Source organism: Pinus tabuliformis, chromosome 4_1 (genome assembly GCF_031772625.1).
Source record: "Pinus tabuliformis cultivar Carrire ecotype Pingquan chromosome 4_1, CPIR1, whole genome shotgun sequence".
Taxonomy (NCBI): domain Eukaryota; kingdom Viridiplantae; phylum Streptophyta; class Pinopsida; order Pinales; family Pinaceae; genus Pinus; species Pinus tabuliformis.
The window spans coordinates 991,358,380-991,376,703 of NC_142303.1; the positions used below are offsets into that span (position 1 = coordinate 991,358,380).

Here is an 18,324-nt window from a genome sequence, read left to right on the forward strand (position 1 = left end):
ATACAACAATGTGCATGTACTTTAATATAGAGATGATGATAATCAACTAAAGTAGCTTTCCAATACTGCAACTCAAATGATTACCTCTTCATATTTGTAATCACGATCAGTTCCGTCCCAGGGATATCGAGCTTGCAAAATAATACCCTCCCCTTCTTCATCCTCAGCCCCAAAATTATCTGTGTATCGTCACAAGCACACTATAAATATTTGACAGAAATATCAGAACTCCATTGCTACTGAATTTGTTTGGAGTGACTTACTTAACAAACAATGAAAAGTAATGAAAATTTGAGAATGATCAACACATTAAAAGCTCCTCATAGTGTCCACACTAACTAAAGAAAGCGTGCACTTTAAAGATAGAAATTTGGCTATTCTCACCAATAGCATCTTCTGTGCTATCAACATTATCATCATCTTGAAAACTGCCTTCCACCTGTGAAACATCGTCATAGGTAAAATACAGAGTTCAGATCTGAAATTAAAAACTTTATGCAAATCACTTTAAATGATTCACAAAACATAAAAAAAGATGGTTATGAGCTAATGTCTGCTTACAGGCTTCTTCTTCTTTCTCCTCATCCCAGTGAATGCAGAGTCAATACCATCAGTAACTGCAGAATTGAATCAAACTAAAGATCAGTCAATACATACCAGATAAATTATATAATATGCAGATGATAGGTTGATGATTTTGATTATCCAATGCTCGACTGAAAATTTCATTTGTTCAATGGACTGATCAGATTTTGGCAAATTTTGATCGTTGAAGGGAAATTGTAATATGCCTTACTATGACCTTATGGTGGTAGCCATTTATTGTTAGCACGCTTTTTTGTAAAATACTAATTGTATGTACTGTTACATCATAGGAAAAATATGAGCCATTATTACCTTTTTCTAAATGATCACAGTAATCTGCCCTGATTATCATTACTGGATGACTTACACAAAAACTGTATTAATATTTTCTAAAAGTGATAATATATGTTATCATACCTGAAAGATTTTCCATCTTCTCAGTCACTTTCTCTGTTGCTTCATCTGCGGCATCTTGCACCAAAACTTTCTTCTTCTTCTTTTTCTTGGTAGGATCAAATGGAGCAAGCTATAAAGCACAAAATCCCAGTAAATACATAAGTCAAAAGAAGGTAATAAAAGCTTTAAAATTTGCACTTTGCACTTGGATAAAACTAAAATGATATTGACTTTCTTTACAGAACTGATTCCAGCCACTAGAGTTAGAAAGACATTTAATTAAGCAGTTTTATGTAGTTAGAAGAAAAACTTGATAAAATATACAAAACATATATCACACTTACTTCCCGCACTAGTCCTGCAGGCATACACTTACCATTACACTACACATATAGTTCTCTAAGTGTTGATATTTAGATGTTTCCCATGTAATATTTAAGAAAAATTAACAAGCATGCTTCAAGTTCTCAAGAGGCTACCAAACTGAAACAAACTGCTATTGTGAACAGACATGTAGAATTTCTTTGAAATTCTGAAACTGCTAAAATGAACAATCTGAAAACTAGTTTCTTTTCATTAAGACAGAATTTCACTACTTGTTTGCAGTGGAATAGTAACAGAAACAAACAGTCACATAATGACAAAAACACAATATTTTCCTAGGGAACCCAACTGGGAAATCCCTCTGCTTGTTTGAGAATTTTATTGATAGAATTTTGAGGAATAGATCTCTTACAATACAACCTTGTTTCAGTAGAAAACAGTTGTGTTCCCCCTACTTGTCCTAAGCTGAAACACCTTGCAATAACCCTGATCCTCCTTCCCTATTTCCTTGCACATTTCTGGAGCCCCTATTTCCAGTGCACTTCTCCTAAATCCTTGCGCATAGGGAGCTCCTATTCTTTAGGGAATTCTCCCTAATTCCTAGCACAAATCCCAAGGAAATTCTCCTCTATCAGCTGCGCACAGGTTTCTCCTTAGCACGCCCTTCCCACACACAAACTCGTGCTCTCTATTGTCTTGTCTCGCCAACTCGTGCTCACAAAACAATGATCCAATTCTGTGCCTTAGCCCTTAAGCTGACACACCTTGCAAGAACCCTGATCCTCCTTCCCTATTTCCTTGCACACTTCTGGAGCCCCTAATTCCAGCGCACTTCTCCTAAATCCTTGGGCATAGGGAGCTCCTATTCTTTAGGGAATTCTCCCTAATTCCTAGCACAAATCCCAAGGAAATTCTCCTCTATCAGCTGCGCACAGGTTTCCCCTTTGCATGCCCTTCCCACACACAAGCTTCTGCACACAAACGCGTGCTCTCTATTGTCTTGTCTCACCCATTCGTGCTCACAAAACAATGATCCAATTCTGTGCCTTAGCCCTCGTCATAAGCAATTCGAATAGGCTAAATCTGGCAAGTTTTATTTTTGGAAGTCAAACTTGTGATTTATGAGTTAACCAAGTCAAACTGACCAGTGACTCTTGTAACTCGTCTAGTCTCAATTTAGAACTGAGACTCAATTACTTGTCTTTACCAATTCTAACTCGCACTAGAAGAGAAACAAAATGAGCCTTCCACTCCTGCACATCAGCAAACTGCTTCATGAACTGTCCTGATTTATAGGAACTCATGCATGCTAACGAAAAAGTGGTTGTGGTCTCCTTGACTAAGGCACAAGTCAAAAAAGGACCTTACTCACTACTATTTTCAACAAGACACTACAGGCAGAAGTCTCACCAGTTTCAGGAAAAGAGGCAAAAGAAGCACAAGCATTCTTCCACTTGCAGTAATCAACAGCACATTCAAGTTAGTGGCATAATTTTGAGGAGTTGAATTAATGTTAACTAGGGAAACAGATTAATGCTTCAAACTACCAAAGTCCTTCAGTCACAGGAAGAGTTATGTTAAGGGGATTCATTATATTTCTAAATGAGCTAAGGTGACAAACCAGTACAAATTGAAGCTTTCAATTATTAATGTTATATGTGCAATATGGGTTTATCACTAGGTATAGCATATACAAAACAAAATGGCATTTACTTAACGAATCACTAGGTACAGCATTAATGAAGGCAACTGCTTTTTTTTTATTTCCTTTAGACAGGCTTCAAGATTCTATTATATGAACAGTATGTTACAAAGCATATTACAAAACAAGGCAGCAAAGTGTGTGACGCCAAGGGCCAACAAAATCTTAAGACAATTGAACTTACAGTGGAGTATGAAGTCCACAATAGCAAAATAGCAAGGTTGGAGGGCCACATACACAACAAAGATATTGAAACAGTTTTAATACCAAGGGTTTGAAACCACTTGTTGAATTTTGTAGCTATGGTCGGTCTTCATAATTTATATTTTTGCACTTGAAATGTATAATGTATTTGTAAGACGTTCTTCATGTCAATTCCATTGATTAGCCCTTGAAAGACTTATTATAAGACATGTTCTTCATGTCGGATTTTAACAGAGAAAATTTCAAAATTTGAATTTTGAATTTTTGGCTCCAAACTTGTCAAGTCGGCCCCATTGAAAAGTCACACCCATTCAGACAGGCAGATCACTATATATAGAGCATTTGGCCTCCTCCACAAGGCACCATTCCACCTCACACAAGACAAGACAGTTTCTGTATATCCAAGCGAAGGAGAAGGATGAATGAAGTAGGACAAGAAGGATGAATTCATCTCTAGCACTTCTATTTCTCTCTCTCTCTTGACTTCACACGTGTGACCTTCTGGACAGTTTCTGGTCAACAGTGCGAATTTCTGGGCAACATATTCTGGGCAGATTGTTCTGGGAAGCAAGGCCAAGATTATGGGCATATTCTAAGAGGCCGAAATTCGGCCTAGGCAAATCAAAGAAGGCCGAAGTTGAAGGGCAGAAGTTTGACTTGACAAGAGGGATGCTTGACCAGGTTTGACCATAGCATTGTTAGTCAGTTTGACCTCATAGTTGACTAGCTGCAATAGATGTCTCTCTCATTGAACTGAAAATTTTCTCTAAGGAAAAGATTGCTAGGTTTTTCCCCCGAGTGGGTTTTCTCAAGGTAAATTTTGTGTTCTCTTTGTGCATTGTGATCTCTATTGTCCTTAGGGTTTTATAGTTGAATTTCTCAAGCGTAATTGCTTAATGATAAACTGTAATTGTTAAAAGAAAATCTACATCATTTGAAGTAATTATCAATGCTTAAGAAATTTGTGCTTGTACCTATTGCACTTGAAAAATCAACATGGTTTCAAAGCTTTGGTAACAGAAAGGACATTGAGATCACTCTTGAAGATGCTTTTGATAAAAGATCACTCTTGAAGAAGACCTGCATCTACAATCTATTTGCTTATATGTGATCATGGGTTCCTCCATGAAGTCTGAGATCAAATTGGAAGGAGCTACAAATTTCAGAGCTTGAAAGACCAGGACTGACTTCATTCTTGCAAAGAATATCTCTTGTGTATTGTGAAAGGGCATGGTCATTGAACCTTCAGATGCTGAAGGAAAAAGAAAATATAAGAAGGATGACATCATAGCTATGAGCATCATTGTAGACTCTATCAAAGATCATTTGATTCCTTATGTTGCAAGTCTTGAATCTTCAAAGCAGATGTATGATGCCCTAATTGGATTATACACTATCAACAACATTGGTCAAGCAATGAGTTTGAAGAATGAGCTTTGTGATGTTAGAATGACTAGAAATGACACCATAGCCTCATATTTCATGAGGATTTCTCAATTAGGAGATCAACTTCAAGCAATTAATGAAGTCATTTCTAAAAGAAAACTAGTAACTACAGCACTTAATGGTTAACCTGACTCTGGGGACTCATTTGCATCAGGTATATGTGCCAGAAAAGAAGCTCCAAAAATCGAAAAACTATGCACCGCATGTACTCAAGAAGAATCTAGGCTCATGTCAAAAGGAAAGATTCAGAGATCTAAAGAAGGCAACTCTCAAGCATTTGCAACAAGTTTCAAGAAGGCTAGAGGAAGAAAGAAGTTTGGTTTCCAAAGAAGAAATGAAGGAAGAAGACTTGAAGGAAGGAGACCTGAAAGAAGAAGATCTGTTCCTCAAGGAAAGAGAGATATGTCAAGAGTCCAATGCTATCATTGTCACAAATTTGGTCACTATAGACATGATTGTCCTGAAAGATCAAATGATAGAAAGAGAAAGGGAAAGCAGCATGCCACCGCAACAAACTTTGAAGAACTTCTAAAGAGACCCAAGAATGAAGATTCATGTGACAAAGATTTCTTTTATTTTTCTGCTCTTACAAGTTCTATTGCAAATAGCGATGACTTGTGGTTAGTAGACAGTGGTGCCTCAAGACACATGATAGGAGATCATGACAACCTCGCAAATGTAATGGAAAGAAGATTATCTCAAAAGGTAGAACTTGGAGACAACAACAATTATGCAGTAAAGGCGTTGGTAAGACCTCTATTGAGCTGGAATTAGGTGAAAGAGTTCATCTTAGCAACATACTATATGTACCAAGTTTGAAAAAGAATTTGGTTTCCATTTCATGCTTGGAAGATAAGGGAGACAGAGCAGCATTTGTTGATGGCAAAGTTCTTGTATGGCCCAAAGGCTTTGGTATAGATTCCGCTAGAGTAATTGGAGTTCATGAAGGATGGTTATATAGACTCTTGAAACAACTTGCTCAAGCATTAGTACATAATGGCATTAATCCATGTGAGCTTTGGCATAGAAGATATGCACACCTTCACTATAGAGCTTTGTCTGCTTTAAAACAAATGGTTTTAGCCTTCAGGTGTTCCAGATTTGCAAGTAGAACATGAAGAAGTTTGTAAAGGATGTGCGCTTGGGAAGAATGTCAATAAGCCATTTCCAAGCAACGAAAGTAGGTTCAAGGAAATTGTGGATCTAGTTCATTCTGATGTTTGTAGTCCAATGCCAGTAAAATCTCTTGGATATCTTTATACTATGTAACATTTATTGATGACTTCCCTCGCAAGACATGGATTTACTTCATGAAAACAAAGAATGATGTTTTCGACAAGTTTCAGGACTTTAAGGTTGAAGTGGAAAACTTGAAGGGAGAGAAAATCAAGATTTTGAGATCTGATTATGGAGGAGAATATACTTCCAAAGAGCTTGTTGCCTTTTGTAAAGAAGTTGGGATTAAGAGTGAATTGATAGTCCCTTACAATCCACAACAAAATGGAGTTGTTGAAATAAAGAACCGAACCATTGAAGAATTTGTTAAAACAATGATGCATGATCAAGACTTACCTATGTTCCTATTGAGTGAAGCATTGATGACAATTGTTTATATCCAAAATATAATTCCTCATCGAATTTTGGAAAATAAGACTCATGAAGAAGCGTTCACCGAACAGAAACCTCAAGTTGGACATTTGAGAATATTTTGTTGTCCAATTTATATCCATATACCCAAAGATAAGAGAAAGAAGCTAGATCCTTCACGAAAAAAAGGAATATTCGTCGGATACAGTGAGTCGTCAAAGGCTTAAAGAATCTATGTTCCGAGAAATAGACAAGTTGAAGTTAGCAAGGACATGACTTTTGATGAGAATGTTACATATTGGAAATCTAAAGTTCCAATGGATTTTGATGAGGACAAAGAACATGAAGCTCCCAAGGAAGAAGGTTTTGGTCCATCCAATTCTTCATAACATCCCATAGATCATAACGAAGAGCCAGAAGGGCCTAGCGAACCAATGGATTTGATTGTTGTTCTTAGGATCACGAAAAAGCCAACTTGGCTTAGGTCTACCTTCCAAGAAGCAGAAGGACATGCAGCAAAACTTGGTCCCTTCAAGGAAAGCAAGAGACCAAAGAGGTATTTTGGATAGCAGCATTAATGACAAATTTCATTCATTCTGAACCTTCCACCTTTCAAGAAGCAGCTACCTAGCAAGTTTGGAAGGATGCAATGCTAGAAGAATACCAATCAATCATGAAGAATGATGTATGGGAGATTGTGGCAATACCTGAAAGGAAGTCCGTGATCACCTCCAAATGGGTACACAAGGTCAAGCATGCAGTGGATGGCAGTATTGACAAATACAAGGTGAGATTTGTGGGTAGAGGTGTTAAGTTATGGTATGTTCTATGCTTAGAGCAATTTACTTTTCTTTCTTATTAATATTCATAGATTAGCAATCACATGTGCATAAGTAAAGTGCATATAGAACATTAAACGATCAATAGAAAACAAGCCAAGACAAGAGACACAAGATGTGGCGGCTAGCTAGGGACAAACCCCACAATGTGTGGGGAAACCCTTTGATAAAATCTTCTTTTATCTTCAATAATTCAGCAGAGAGAAATAGTACAATAAATCTTATTTATATCAGCAGTAGCAAACCCTAGATCAGCAGCGTCAGCATTAACGGCTTCATCATCAAAACTAGGGCAGTTGATATCTCGCAAACCGACCGTCAGATCGACTTGATTCCACCACCAAAAAATGCGGCCTTCAGAGGAGGTCCAGATGGACCTACAGCGCAGTTTAGAGGAGGAGATCTGATGGTCAACGTTGGTCAAACTTTGGATCTGCAGTTGCAGCTTCGGGTTCAGCAGCTTCCTTCCACGTGTGAGGGAGAGTCTCTTTTCTACGCAGTAAAGAGGAGCCTCTTTTCTGTGCAGAAGAGAGAGAGAGAGATGTGATGAGATGAGTGAGTGCAAATGAGGAAAAGTCCTCCTGTATTTATACACAACTGTTGATGTTTGAATAGATGCGACTGTTGGGTTTCTAAGCCTACATGAGTTGTAGGTCGGCTTGATAATTATTCCATAATCAAAATAAACTCATATCTCCATAAATACTTATCGGAATCAAATGATCTTTAGATCAATCCTACACTTCTCGACGAGAGGAGTCTAATAAAAATATTATCAGCCATGAATAAGATGGCCCACATGGAGTTTGGCCCTAGTTGCCAATTTTAACAAGAGGGTTCTCCCAAAAAAGGGAGAAGACTATGATGAGACTTTTGCTCCAGTTTTTAGGTACACTACCATTACATCTATTATTTCTATTGCTTCTTCTATGAATTGGAATTTATATCAGATGGATGTAAAGACTACTTTCCTCAATGGTGTGATTGAGGAAGAAGTGTACATAGAACAACAACCTCAAGGCTTTGCGGTTCATGGAAGAGAGTCTCATGTCTGCAGGTTGAAGAAAGCCTTATATGGACTTAAACAAGCACCTACAGCCTAGTACTCTCGAATTGACAGTTACCTGACAAGACTTGGTTTCTCCAAAAGTGATGTGGATCCAAACCTGTATTTCAAGGTCGAGAAGAATGAACCTATGATTCTATTATTATATGTTGATGACTTAATTCTGATAGGTGTGGAGCATCTCATTATTCGAAGTTAGAAGGAGTTGGCTTCTGAATTCGATATGAAGGATCTTGGGTTGATGCACACTATTCTTTGGGGCTAGAAGTATGGTCAAAGCCTAGTGAAATCTTCCTTGGTCAAGGAAAGTTTGTTATCAAGATCTTGCAGAAGTTTGGGATGATGGACTATAAATCGATGGCAGCTCCCATGGTGACAAAACTGAGAAAGTTAAGAGACACTGAATCAGATTTGGTAGATCCATCCATGTATCAAAAGTTAATTGGCTCACTAATGTATTTGGTTAATAACAGGTCTGACATTTGCTTTGCCAGTGAATACTCTAAGCCAGTTCCAAGTGGAACCTAGGCATGATCATTGGATTGCAGCAAAGCATGTATTGAGATATTTGAGTGGTACAGTTGACTATTATTTGAGATAAGTCTCAAATAGTAATATATAGTTGTAGGGATATACAGATGCAAATTAGGCAAAGAGTGTTGACGGCAGAAAGAGTACATCTGAAGGTTGCTTCATTTTGGGCTCCGCTATGATTGCATGAATGAGCAGGAAATTTAGCGAGTTGTGAAGCAGTGTGGCTTCAGAAGTTACTCACAGGTCTATTTGATCATGTGCTCAAGCCGACAATGATATATTGTGATAATCAAAGTTGTGTTACGCTAACAAAGAATCTAGTTTTCCATGATAGGTCAAAGCACATTGAGCTCAGATATCACTTCATCCATGACATGGTATAGAAGGGAGCAGTCAAGCTTCGATATGTCTCTATTGATAAGCAAATTGCTAATATTCTTACAAAGCCTTTGTCAAGGGCAAAGTTTGTATACTTCAGGGACAAGCATGGACTTGTTGAGAATGCCTCTCTCATTGAGAGGGAGTGTTCATGAGATAGCATCATGGACTAACATTCTCCCTATGTCAAAGTATATTGACTCGAATTAGGGAGATTGGTCCGACAGACAGTTGACATTCTTCTTATGTCTAGTATGTTGACACGAAGGAGGAAGAATGGTCCTGGAGCATCAGGTTAGTTTAGCATCAGGCCCTGAATTACTCAGTGAGAGTGTGGCCCTTAGGGATTCACCATGTGTCAAAGATATTGACTCGAATGATGGTGGGCCAAGACTAGTCTGGATGCCATGTGTCAGGTACCAACCCAAATTATGGCGACTAGTTGATGCTAAATAATGTACCATGTGGTTGAAGTACTGACCCAAATTATGGTGAGGAGATACCATAGGTCTAAAGCATGTGTCTAAAGTACCGACCCGATATATGGTGAGGATATGCCATTGGTCTGAGGTACTGAGCCGAATTATGGTAACTTGTTGATGTTGTTGATTTACCATGTGTCAAAGATGTTTGACCCAATTATGGTAGTTGGTTGATGTTATTGTTTTACCATGTGTCACAATTGTGACTCGATTATGATAATGATTTGTTATAACCCTTTCTTAGAGAAATTTGTCAACAAAAAAACATTTGTCTAGTCATTATGAATACCTCCCTAGATAAGAGAGAGTGTTGAATTTTGTAGCTATGGTCAGTCTTCATAATTTATATCTTTGCCCTTGAAATGTATAATGTATTTGTAAGACATGTTCTTCATGTCAATTTCATTGATTAGCCCTTGAAGAATTATTATAAGACACGTTCTTCAAGTCAGATTTAAAAGAGAATTTTGAATTTTTGGCTCCAAACTTGTCAAGTCGGCCCTCCCTCGAGTCAAGTCGGCCCCAGTGAAGAGTCACAGCTATTCAAACAGCCAAATCACTATATATAGAGGATTTGACCTCCTCCACAAGGCACCATTCGACCTCACAAAAGACAACACAGTGTTTGGGTATCCAAGTGAAGGAGAAGGGCGAAGAAGGACAAGAAGAACCAATTCATCTCTAACATTTATCTCTCTATCTCTTGACTTCGCAAGTGTGGCTTTTTGGGCAATTTATGAGCGACAATGTGAATTTATGAGCAGCATATTCTGAGCAAGACGAAATCGTGAGCAGATTGTCCTAGGCAACAGGGCCAAGTTTCTGGGCATATTCTAGAAGGCCGAAGTTGAAGGGAAGAAGTTTGACTTGACATGAGGGTTGCTTGACCAGGTTTGACCATAGCATCATTGGTCAATTTGACCTCATAGTTGTCTATCTGCATTAGATGTATCTCTTGTTGAACTAAAGAATTTCTCTAAGGAAAAGGTTGTTGGGTTTTCCCCCAAGTAGGTTTTCCCACGGTAAATCTTGTGTTCTCTTTATTCATTGTCATCTCTATTGTCCTTATGGTTTTATGATTGAATTTCTGAAGTGTAATTGCTTAATGATAAACATGAATTGTTAAAAGAAGATCTACATAATTTGAAGTGATTATCAGTGTTACAAAAATTTGTGTTTGTATCTATTGCACTTGAAAAATCAACACCACTAACCATATTAACTAATACAAAATCACTTGCTACACTAACTAGGCACCAAATGCGCATTTGGCAAGGGAAAAGGCTAATGATCATCATTTTTTGAAAGAGGTTCCCAATTGTCATGCCATAGCTCATCAATTGGCAAATTTGTGGTCCATCCCACTTCTACCACCAGACAAAGGCTTTCATCCTGCCAGAGCAGATTTGGGAACTTGTTATTTTATCAAGGAGAAGGCATTTCATTATACTATAGTAAGCACTAGCTATGCTTTCTTTCCTGATAGCCTCTACTACCCCCCTGATTCGTACACTACCGGAAAGACTCTTACCAATGCATAGAGATCAATATTTTACAAAGTTTTCAGGACACTGGGATGCAAGAAAATGGAAACACATCGATGGGGCATGTGAAAGCACCCCCCAAAATTTAGGGAATTTGTCATATCAATGTACCCAACATAGGGAACCCTACCTAAAATACTAAAAAAACAAATTAAACATATGAAAAACATACATGTAAATGCAAGTGTTAAGTTTCGGATAACAATGGTATGTTTTATGCTTAGAGCAATTTTACTTCAATTTTCTTTATTAGCTCAATATCATATCCAATATAGCAATCACATTAACATGACAGTAAAATGCAGATAGAACATAAACAATAACAGTAGAAGACAAGCCAACACAAGAGGACACAAGATATGGCACCAGCCAAGGACAAATCCCCATGTGGGGAAACCATTGATCAATTCTTCTTATAATTCTTCAAAAGTTCAGCAAAGAGAGAGAGTACAATTTACAATATTCACTTGCCCAAACTGATCAGTCAAAATAGCATAAACAAAAAGCCCTAACCAGAAAGTCAATGTTGGTCAACAAGGTTGAATTTGACCTCCAAAACAGCTCGGTCAACCTTGATCAACTCAACCTCCAACAGCAAGATAATGCAACCCAAAACAGACTAAAAATAACCAATCAAATCAAGTCAACAAAAGTCAACACAACAATTTGAATTAGGGCAGTCAACACTGGTCAACGCAAGGGCCAAACTGCCTCTTTTTTCGTGCCCAAAATAGAGGTCTGCCCAAACAAAAGTCTCCCTCAAAAAACCTAAGTCAAACAAGGTCAACACTAGTCAAAGTCAACCTCCTGAAATTTCGGCCTCCTGAAATTTCAATAAAATCCGGTCAACACATCAACTTGAAAAGACAGTCTTCCTTTCGCACGTGTGGGGAGAGACAGGCCCATAAATCCGTACCCAATCAAGATGAGAGAGAGAAAGATGAATGAGATGTGATGCCAAAATGAGGAGGAGGCACCTTGTATTTATATGGAATGTTGAAAGTTGGAGGCTAATTTGATGGTTGGTCGACCTTGACAATTTGTTCATAATCAAAATAAATTCATAACTTCATTTGTACATGTCAAAATGGGATGATCTTTAGATCAATCCTACACCTCTCGGAAAGAGGAATCCAAGAAAAATATCAATTGCCTCATAAGAGTTGTCCAAAGTGATGTTTGGCCCTAGTTGCCAAATTTAACACTCCCTCTCAACTAGGGAGAACATCACCTGCCAAACTGTCTAACAATCTGTACCATCCCTGTCATTGCAATGCTCTGATAAACCATGAAGAAAGAAGAAATTATCGAGAATGTATCGTACCATTCTCCACTGACACGAAGTCAGTCTCCAACAACAGAGTGTGTCATACCACTCTTAACTGACCCGTAGTCAATTTCCATTGATCTCGAATCAATATCAGCATCTTAGCATAGGGAGTGCGGTAGTACACAATGCGTCCATCGGTAGTACTATGGTCCCTATCCTCATTTCTCTACTCATTGGCCAGATGAGAGGTACTTCCCATGAGTCCCGGACTACATGGGTAGGATGTGCCAGTAAGAGAAGGTGAACCATTCATTCTGCTCATATGCCATAGGGGAGGATGAACCACTCGGCCTATGCATATGCCCCTATGGGGTATCACAGGGGAAGGTGAACCATTCACCCTGTACACAGCACACCACTAGGGGAGGGTGAGTCACCCTATGGTCGCTCATCGCTCCAAGAAGTACCCCAAGCCCCCCGAAGCTCCCAAAGCTCACTATCCATCTCACACAGGACCCTCATAAGAGGGTCTCTCCACGACTCAAAGTCATTCGTGGAAGGTTAAGAATTTGATCTTCCCGAAGGGCTTCGTAAGAATATCGGCGACTTGCTCATCAATCCCAATATGATGGAACCTTATTGCTCCCTATTGTACCATATCCCAGATAAAGTGGTACCTTATATCAATATGCTTGGAGCGATCATGAAACACGGGATTCTCAGAAAGTCGAATCCCACTCTGGTTGTCACAGAAGATCATAGTGGTAACCAGCACATGTCCAAACAGCTCACTAAAGAGCTTCCTCAACCAGACAGCTTCAAAAGAGGCCAAACTAGTAGCAAAGTATTCAACCTCAGCGGTGCTTAAAGCAACTAACTTTTGCTTCCTGCTCATCCATGATATTGAAGCAAAACCTAGAGAGAAGCATCATCTTGATGTGCTTTTGCGATCTACCACACTGCCAGCCCAATCTGCATCAGAGTAACCATGGAGCCTCACATTCCCGATAGTGTATTTTAGTCCATAAGTGATTGTGCCCCAGAGATATCTCAAGAGATTCTTCGCAGCAATCCAATGTTTATGATGAGTCTCGAACATAAATTAACTCAATGTGTTCACTACAAAACATATGTCCGGATGGGAGTTCACCAAGAACATCAGGGCCCTTATGAGTTGACGATACTCAGAAGGATTTCCCAAATTGGGCCCGCAGCACTTTCGCATAACTTCTTGAAGTTAAGTTCCATCGGAGTAGTCACGGACTTGCAGTCCACCATCCCAAATCTTTCAAGTAGCTTCACAACATATTTTCCTTGAGAAAGGAAAATCTCCCCTGGCTTTTGCCAAACCTCCAACCCTAGGAAGTAATGCATCAGTCCTAGGTCCTTCATATCAAATTCGGAAGCCAACTCTCTCTTACATTGATGAATAAGAGGGTCTGCACCTGTCAAAAAAGAACGTCCACATAGAGTACCAAGATGAGGAGTCTATCATTCTCAACCTTAAAGTAAAGGTTCGGATCAGCTTCACTTCTCAACCTTAACGCCGGTGCATTTGAAGGAGGTTCCAAAATCTTTCCCTGCACATAATCCATGACATCTTGCTCTTCTAAAGTCAAATCAAGAGACATCTTCCATGCATGATAATTAGACTTATCATGAAGTTTATCATCAGACTTCAAGTAGGATGTGGAGGCCATTGAGACTTGTTCTTGCTCAATGATTGTTCCTCTTAGTGATTTCTCTTCACTCTTGCTTAGGCCTTCACCTCACCTTTGATACCATGTTAATTTTAGGATAGGAATGGTATGTTCTATGCTTAGAGCAATTTTACTTCAATTTTCTTTATTAGCCCAATATCATATCCAGTATAGCAATCACATCAACATGATAGTAAAATGCAGATAGAACATAAACAATAACAATAGAAGACAAGCCAACACAAGAGGACACAAGATATGGCACCAGCCAGGGACAAACTCCAATGTAGGGAAACCCTTGATCAATTCTTCTTATAATTCTTCAAAAGTTTAGCAAAGAGAGAGAGTACAATTTACAACATTCACTTGCCCAAACTGATCAGTGAAAATAGCAGAAACAGAAAGCCCTAACCAGACAGTCAACGTTGGTCAATAGGGCTGAAATTGACCTCCAAAACAACGCAATCAACCTTGGTCAACTCAGCCTCCAACAGCAAGATAATGCAGCCCAAAACAGTTCGAAAATAACCAATCAAATCTAGTCAACAAAAGTCAACGCAACAAACTGAATTAGGGTAGTCAACGCAGGGGTCAAATTGCCTCGATTTTTGTGCCCAAAATAGCGTCCTACCCAAACAGAAGTCTCCCTCACAAAACAGAAGTCAAACAGGGTCAATGTTGGTCAAAGTCAACCTCCTGAAATTTTGGCCTCCTGAAATTTCTGTCAAATATGGTCAACGCAGCAGCTAGAAAAGACAGTCTTCCTTTCACACATGTGGAGAGAGAGAGGCCCAGAAATTTGTACCCAATCAAGATGATAGAGAGAAAGATGAATGATATGTGATGCCAAAATGAGGAGGAGGCACCTTGTATTAATATGCAATGTTGAAGGCTAGAGGGCTAATTTGATGGTTGGCCGACCTTGACAATTTGTCCATAATCAGAGTAAATTCATAACTTCATTTGTACATGTCGGAATGGGTTGATCTTTAGATCAATCCTACACCTCTCGGAAAGAGGAATCTAGGAAAAATATTAGCTGTCTCATAAGAGTTGTCCAAAGTGATGTTTGGCCCTAGTTGTCGAATTTAATAGGGTGAGTGTAGAGGAGTTTATACAAACTGTAATTCTGCTTTAGATGGTAAAGCTCAAGACTTGGGGCTTTTTTTATCTAATTTAGAGTATTTTTTTCTCAATGGCACATTTTGTTGGGAAGGGAGCTTCTAGAAGTTCCTTTTTTCCAAGTTACAAGTCAATGTTTCCTAGCATCCCCCAAAAAAGGTACTTAAAGAATCATCCCCGTCAGAGTAGCCACATTGCCCACATCCTAGGATCATAGGAAATGTGGGGAGTGCATTCCCTATGTTGAATGCATCCCCAAATAACATTCATAGAAATTCATATAAGAAGAATGTAGATACAGTGTAACATGTGAGAGAATGGGTAAGATTAGAGGCCCTTCGTAGGCAAATGTATTCCTTATATTTGTTGCAAGAAGAATAATTTGTTCTATAAAAAAATGTCTTGGTTATTATTCTTGTTGACCACAGTTATGTCAACACCCCAAGAAGTAGAGTACACATCAGCAGATAAAAAAAAATTAAGATCATCTTCATCGTGCAGCTTCTAGATTACCATTGCAATCCAAATTTTGCAGCCCTGTGGGCCTTCATTGTAAAAATGATTCTAGTATGACTATGAAGCCATGTAAAAAACATATAGGTAGCCTAAGGTTTCTTGCTTAAGAGTTTCACTATAGGGAGTTTTTTACCCTCCGCAATTATTCTCGTTTCCAAACCCAAATAATTGGCATAGTTTTTCTCCCATGCATCCCCCAAAGTTAAAGTGGGGCTCGATGGTAAGGTCTTAGGTGAGTCCTAGTGTTATCGAGTCCATGTATTTTATCATACTAAATCATATGTCTTGTGTCGCATAATTTGGTTGAATCTAAGAGGTCATGGGTCTAACGTAAAAATTTACCCTTCTAATGGGATGTCTATGTAATATCTTGACATAAAAAGTATCGTCAAGGAATATTTTTGTGGGATGATTACTCATAATTAGACATCATCGCCAAAATAATTTTTAGACCCACTTTGAGGGAAAAAATATGTCTAATCCCCTCTGGAGTCATTTTAATTTATTTTTTGGCAACAAATTAGCTAGGAAATGGTTAAAAATTAAAAATGAGAAGATAAAAGTTCTCTCCAAGTGGAAAAACGAATTTTTAGAGCAAGTGCACATTCCAAAAGTAAAATAAATGTGAAAGACTCATTCCCAAGGAGAAAAATCCCTCAAAAATATGTGGGTCCAAAAGAAATTAATTTTCTAAGGTCCTGATGGTTAAAAATTAAAAATGAGAGAAAATAAAATTTCTCTCCAAGTCGAAAAACGAATTTTTGGAGAAAGTGGACATTCCAAAAGTAAAATAAATGTGAAAGACTCATTCCCAAGGAGAAAAATCCCTCAAAAGTTTGTGGGTCCAAAAGAAATTAATTTTCTAAGGTCCTCCATCAAGGGAAAAAATAATTTTTAAGAAAAAATGAACTTATGAACCAAGGTGGTTAAGTCAAAAGGGATTTTTGAGGAAAAAAATTCAAAATAACATGTTTAGGACCAAAGAAAAAAGGTTTTATCAACAAATTTGAATTTCATCTTCCAGATCAAGGGACAGGATTTAATTTTGGCATGTATCGATCATCAACTAATAGTTATTCTCCAAGACCAAGTCAATTTTGTGCACTTATTTGGACCTAGTCGTTTTCCACTTGGAAGGGGATCTAGATCTCTCTATTTTCTATATAAGGAAGTTATTTTGCTCCTCATTATATAATGTACTCATCAAAAAATCTTGAAGAAGCACTCTTAGATGTAACTTTTCTTTTGGAATAATAATTTAGAAGTCTTTGAGGGTTTATTCACGATGGCGTTCTTCTTCCATTTCTTGTGGTAATGTTTTTTGGATCATGTTCTTAATGCTCTACTGAACAATATTGCGTTATTATTTCATTAGCCAGTGGTTGGATTCACTATTTGCACAAGTATCTTGCATTAGTTACTGGGTTTTAGAAAAGCACTCTAACTTGATTGATCTAGCAATATTTTTGTATTTTGGGGGTTTTAATGTGTATATAGCCCCTTTTGATTTAATAACTTCATCTCAAGTGTGTAGAGACTATAAGGTATTTCGATTTTGGGCGTGAAGGGAAGTCTTCAATTGGACCAACCAACTCCCAAGACAGGAAGCTCAAGAGCCCATTGTGTTAAACTTCCAGGACTCTTCTAACTATTGTTTTGCAGAGATCTTGGCAATGGCATCAATATAAAATCTTATTCTACTCATTCATTTTCAAATTTAATTGTGCAATAATGATATATCTACTAATTAGAGCCAAAAAAATTATTGTGAATAGTGTAAATAATTTGTTGTTTATTTCTCTAACCCTTGTATATATTTGTGGGGTTTTCTAACTTGGGTTTTGCAGATCTGAATTCTAGAAGCAGGGGTCTTGTTTATTTATTGTTTTTGCAAGTGTATAGCCCATAGATTTGAAGAACATTTCAAATTTTTCAAGGGTCTGACCCCTCATAGCCTAGCGGCTAGGGTTTGGGGTCTATTTCTCTTCTAAGGCCAGCGTTTCACACTCTAGCAAGGCCGCAAGGGGTTTTGAAACTCCAAAATTTTCCTAGAGGCCTAGATTTAGGCCCTCAATACCTTAAACCTTCAACGATTTGCTTAGAAGGGCAACTGCAGGGTCTACAAGGACAAATCTTTCTCATGAGGGTTTTATCATAATTTTGTTATAAACGATTTTCTGCCTTTACAATCTGATTTTTTGCAGGCTTATAAGCGAATTTTTGAATCATACACTATTTGCTTGGCCGTTAGGGTTACTGGAAAGCTTTTAGCTTGACTTCATGCCTATTAGACCTTGATCTCCATAGTCGCAAGGATTGAGGGCTCAATAAGACTCATTACATTTGATCCTTATGCCAATCTAACCCTTGTTGCAGACCTAATCAAAACTCTTGCATTGGTTTCAAATTTGGAAATCCATTGAAAGGCTTGCAAAATGCATTATTTCTGATTAGTAAACTAACTGTGGTAGATTGCAGGCCTAACGAAAATTTTTGCAAGGGTTATAGTTGATTTCTTCACTAAAAATTTGCAATTAAATAGTCTTGATCCATTGGAAGTCTTGATTTGTGGACTAACGTTTGTTTTGCAGGCCTATTTTTCTCTTGGGCAAGGGTTTCATATTTTGCT

The 18,324-nt window shown here is 38.1% G+C and overlaps 1 protein-coding gene across 1 annotated transcript in view; it reads right to left on the bottom strand.

Annotated features, from left to right (window-relative positions):
* The window catches only part of LOC149179477 (eukaryotic translation initiation factor 2 subunit beta-like), a 95,779-nt gene that overhangs the window by 68,311 nt on the left and 9,144 nt on the right, over positions 1-18,324 (bottom strand). The window contains exons 2-5 of the mRNA XM_089420676.1: positions 1,003-1,111; positions 562-617; positions 385-439; positions 85-179 (exon numbers count right to left, since the gene is read on the bottom strand). Coding sequence (XP_089276802.1) covers positions 85-179; positions 385-439; positions 562-617; positions 1,003-1,111 — 315 coding nt within the window. The remainder of the gene's footprint in view (positions 1-84; positions 180-384; positions 440-561; positions 618-1,002; positions 1,112-18,324) is intronic.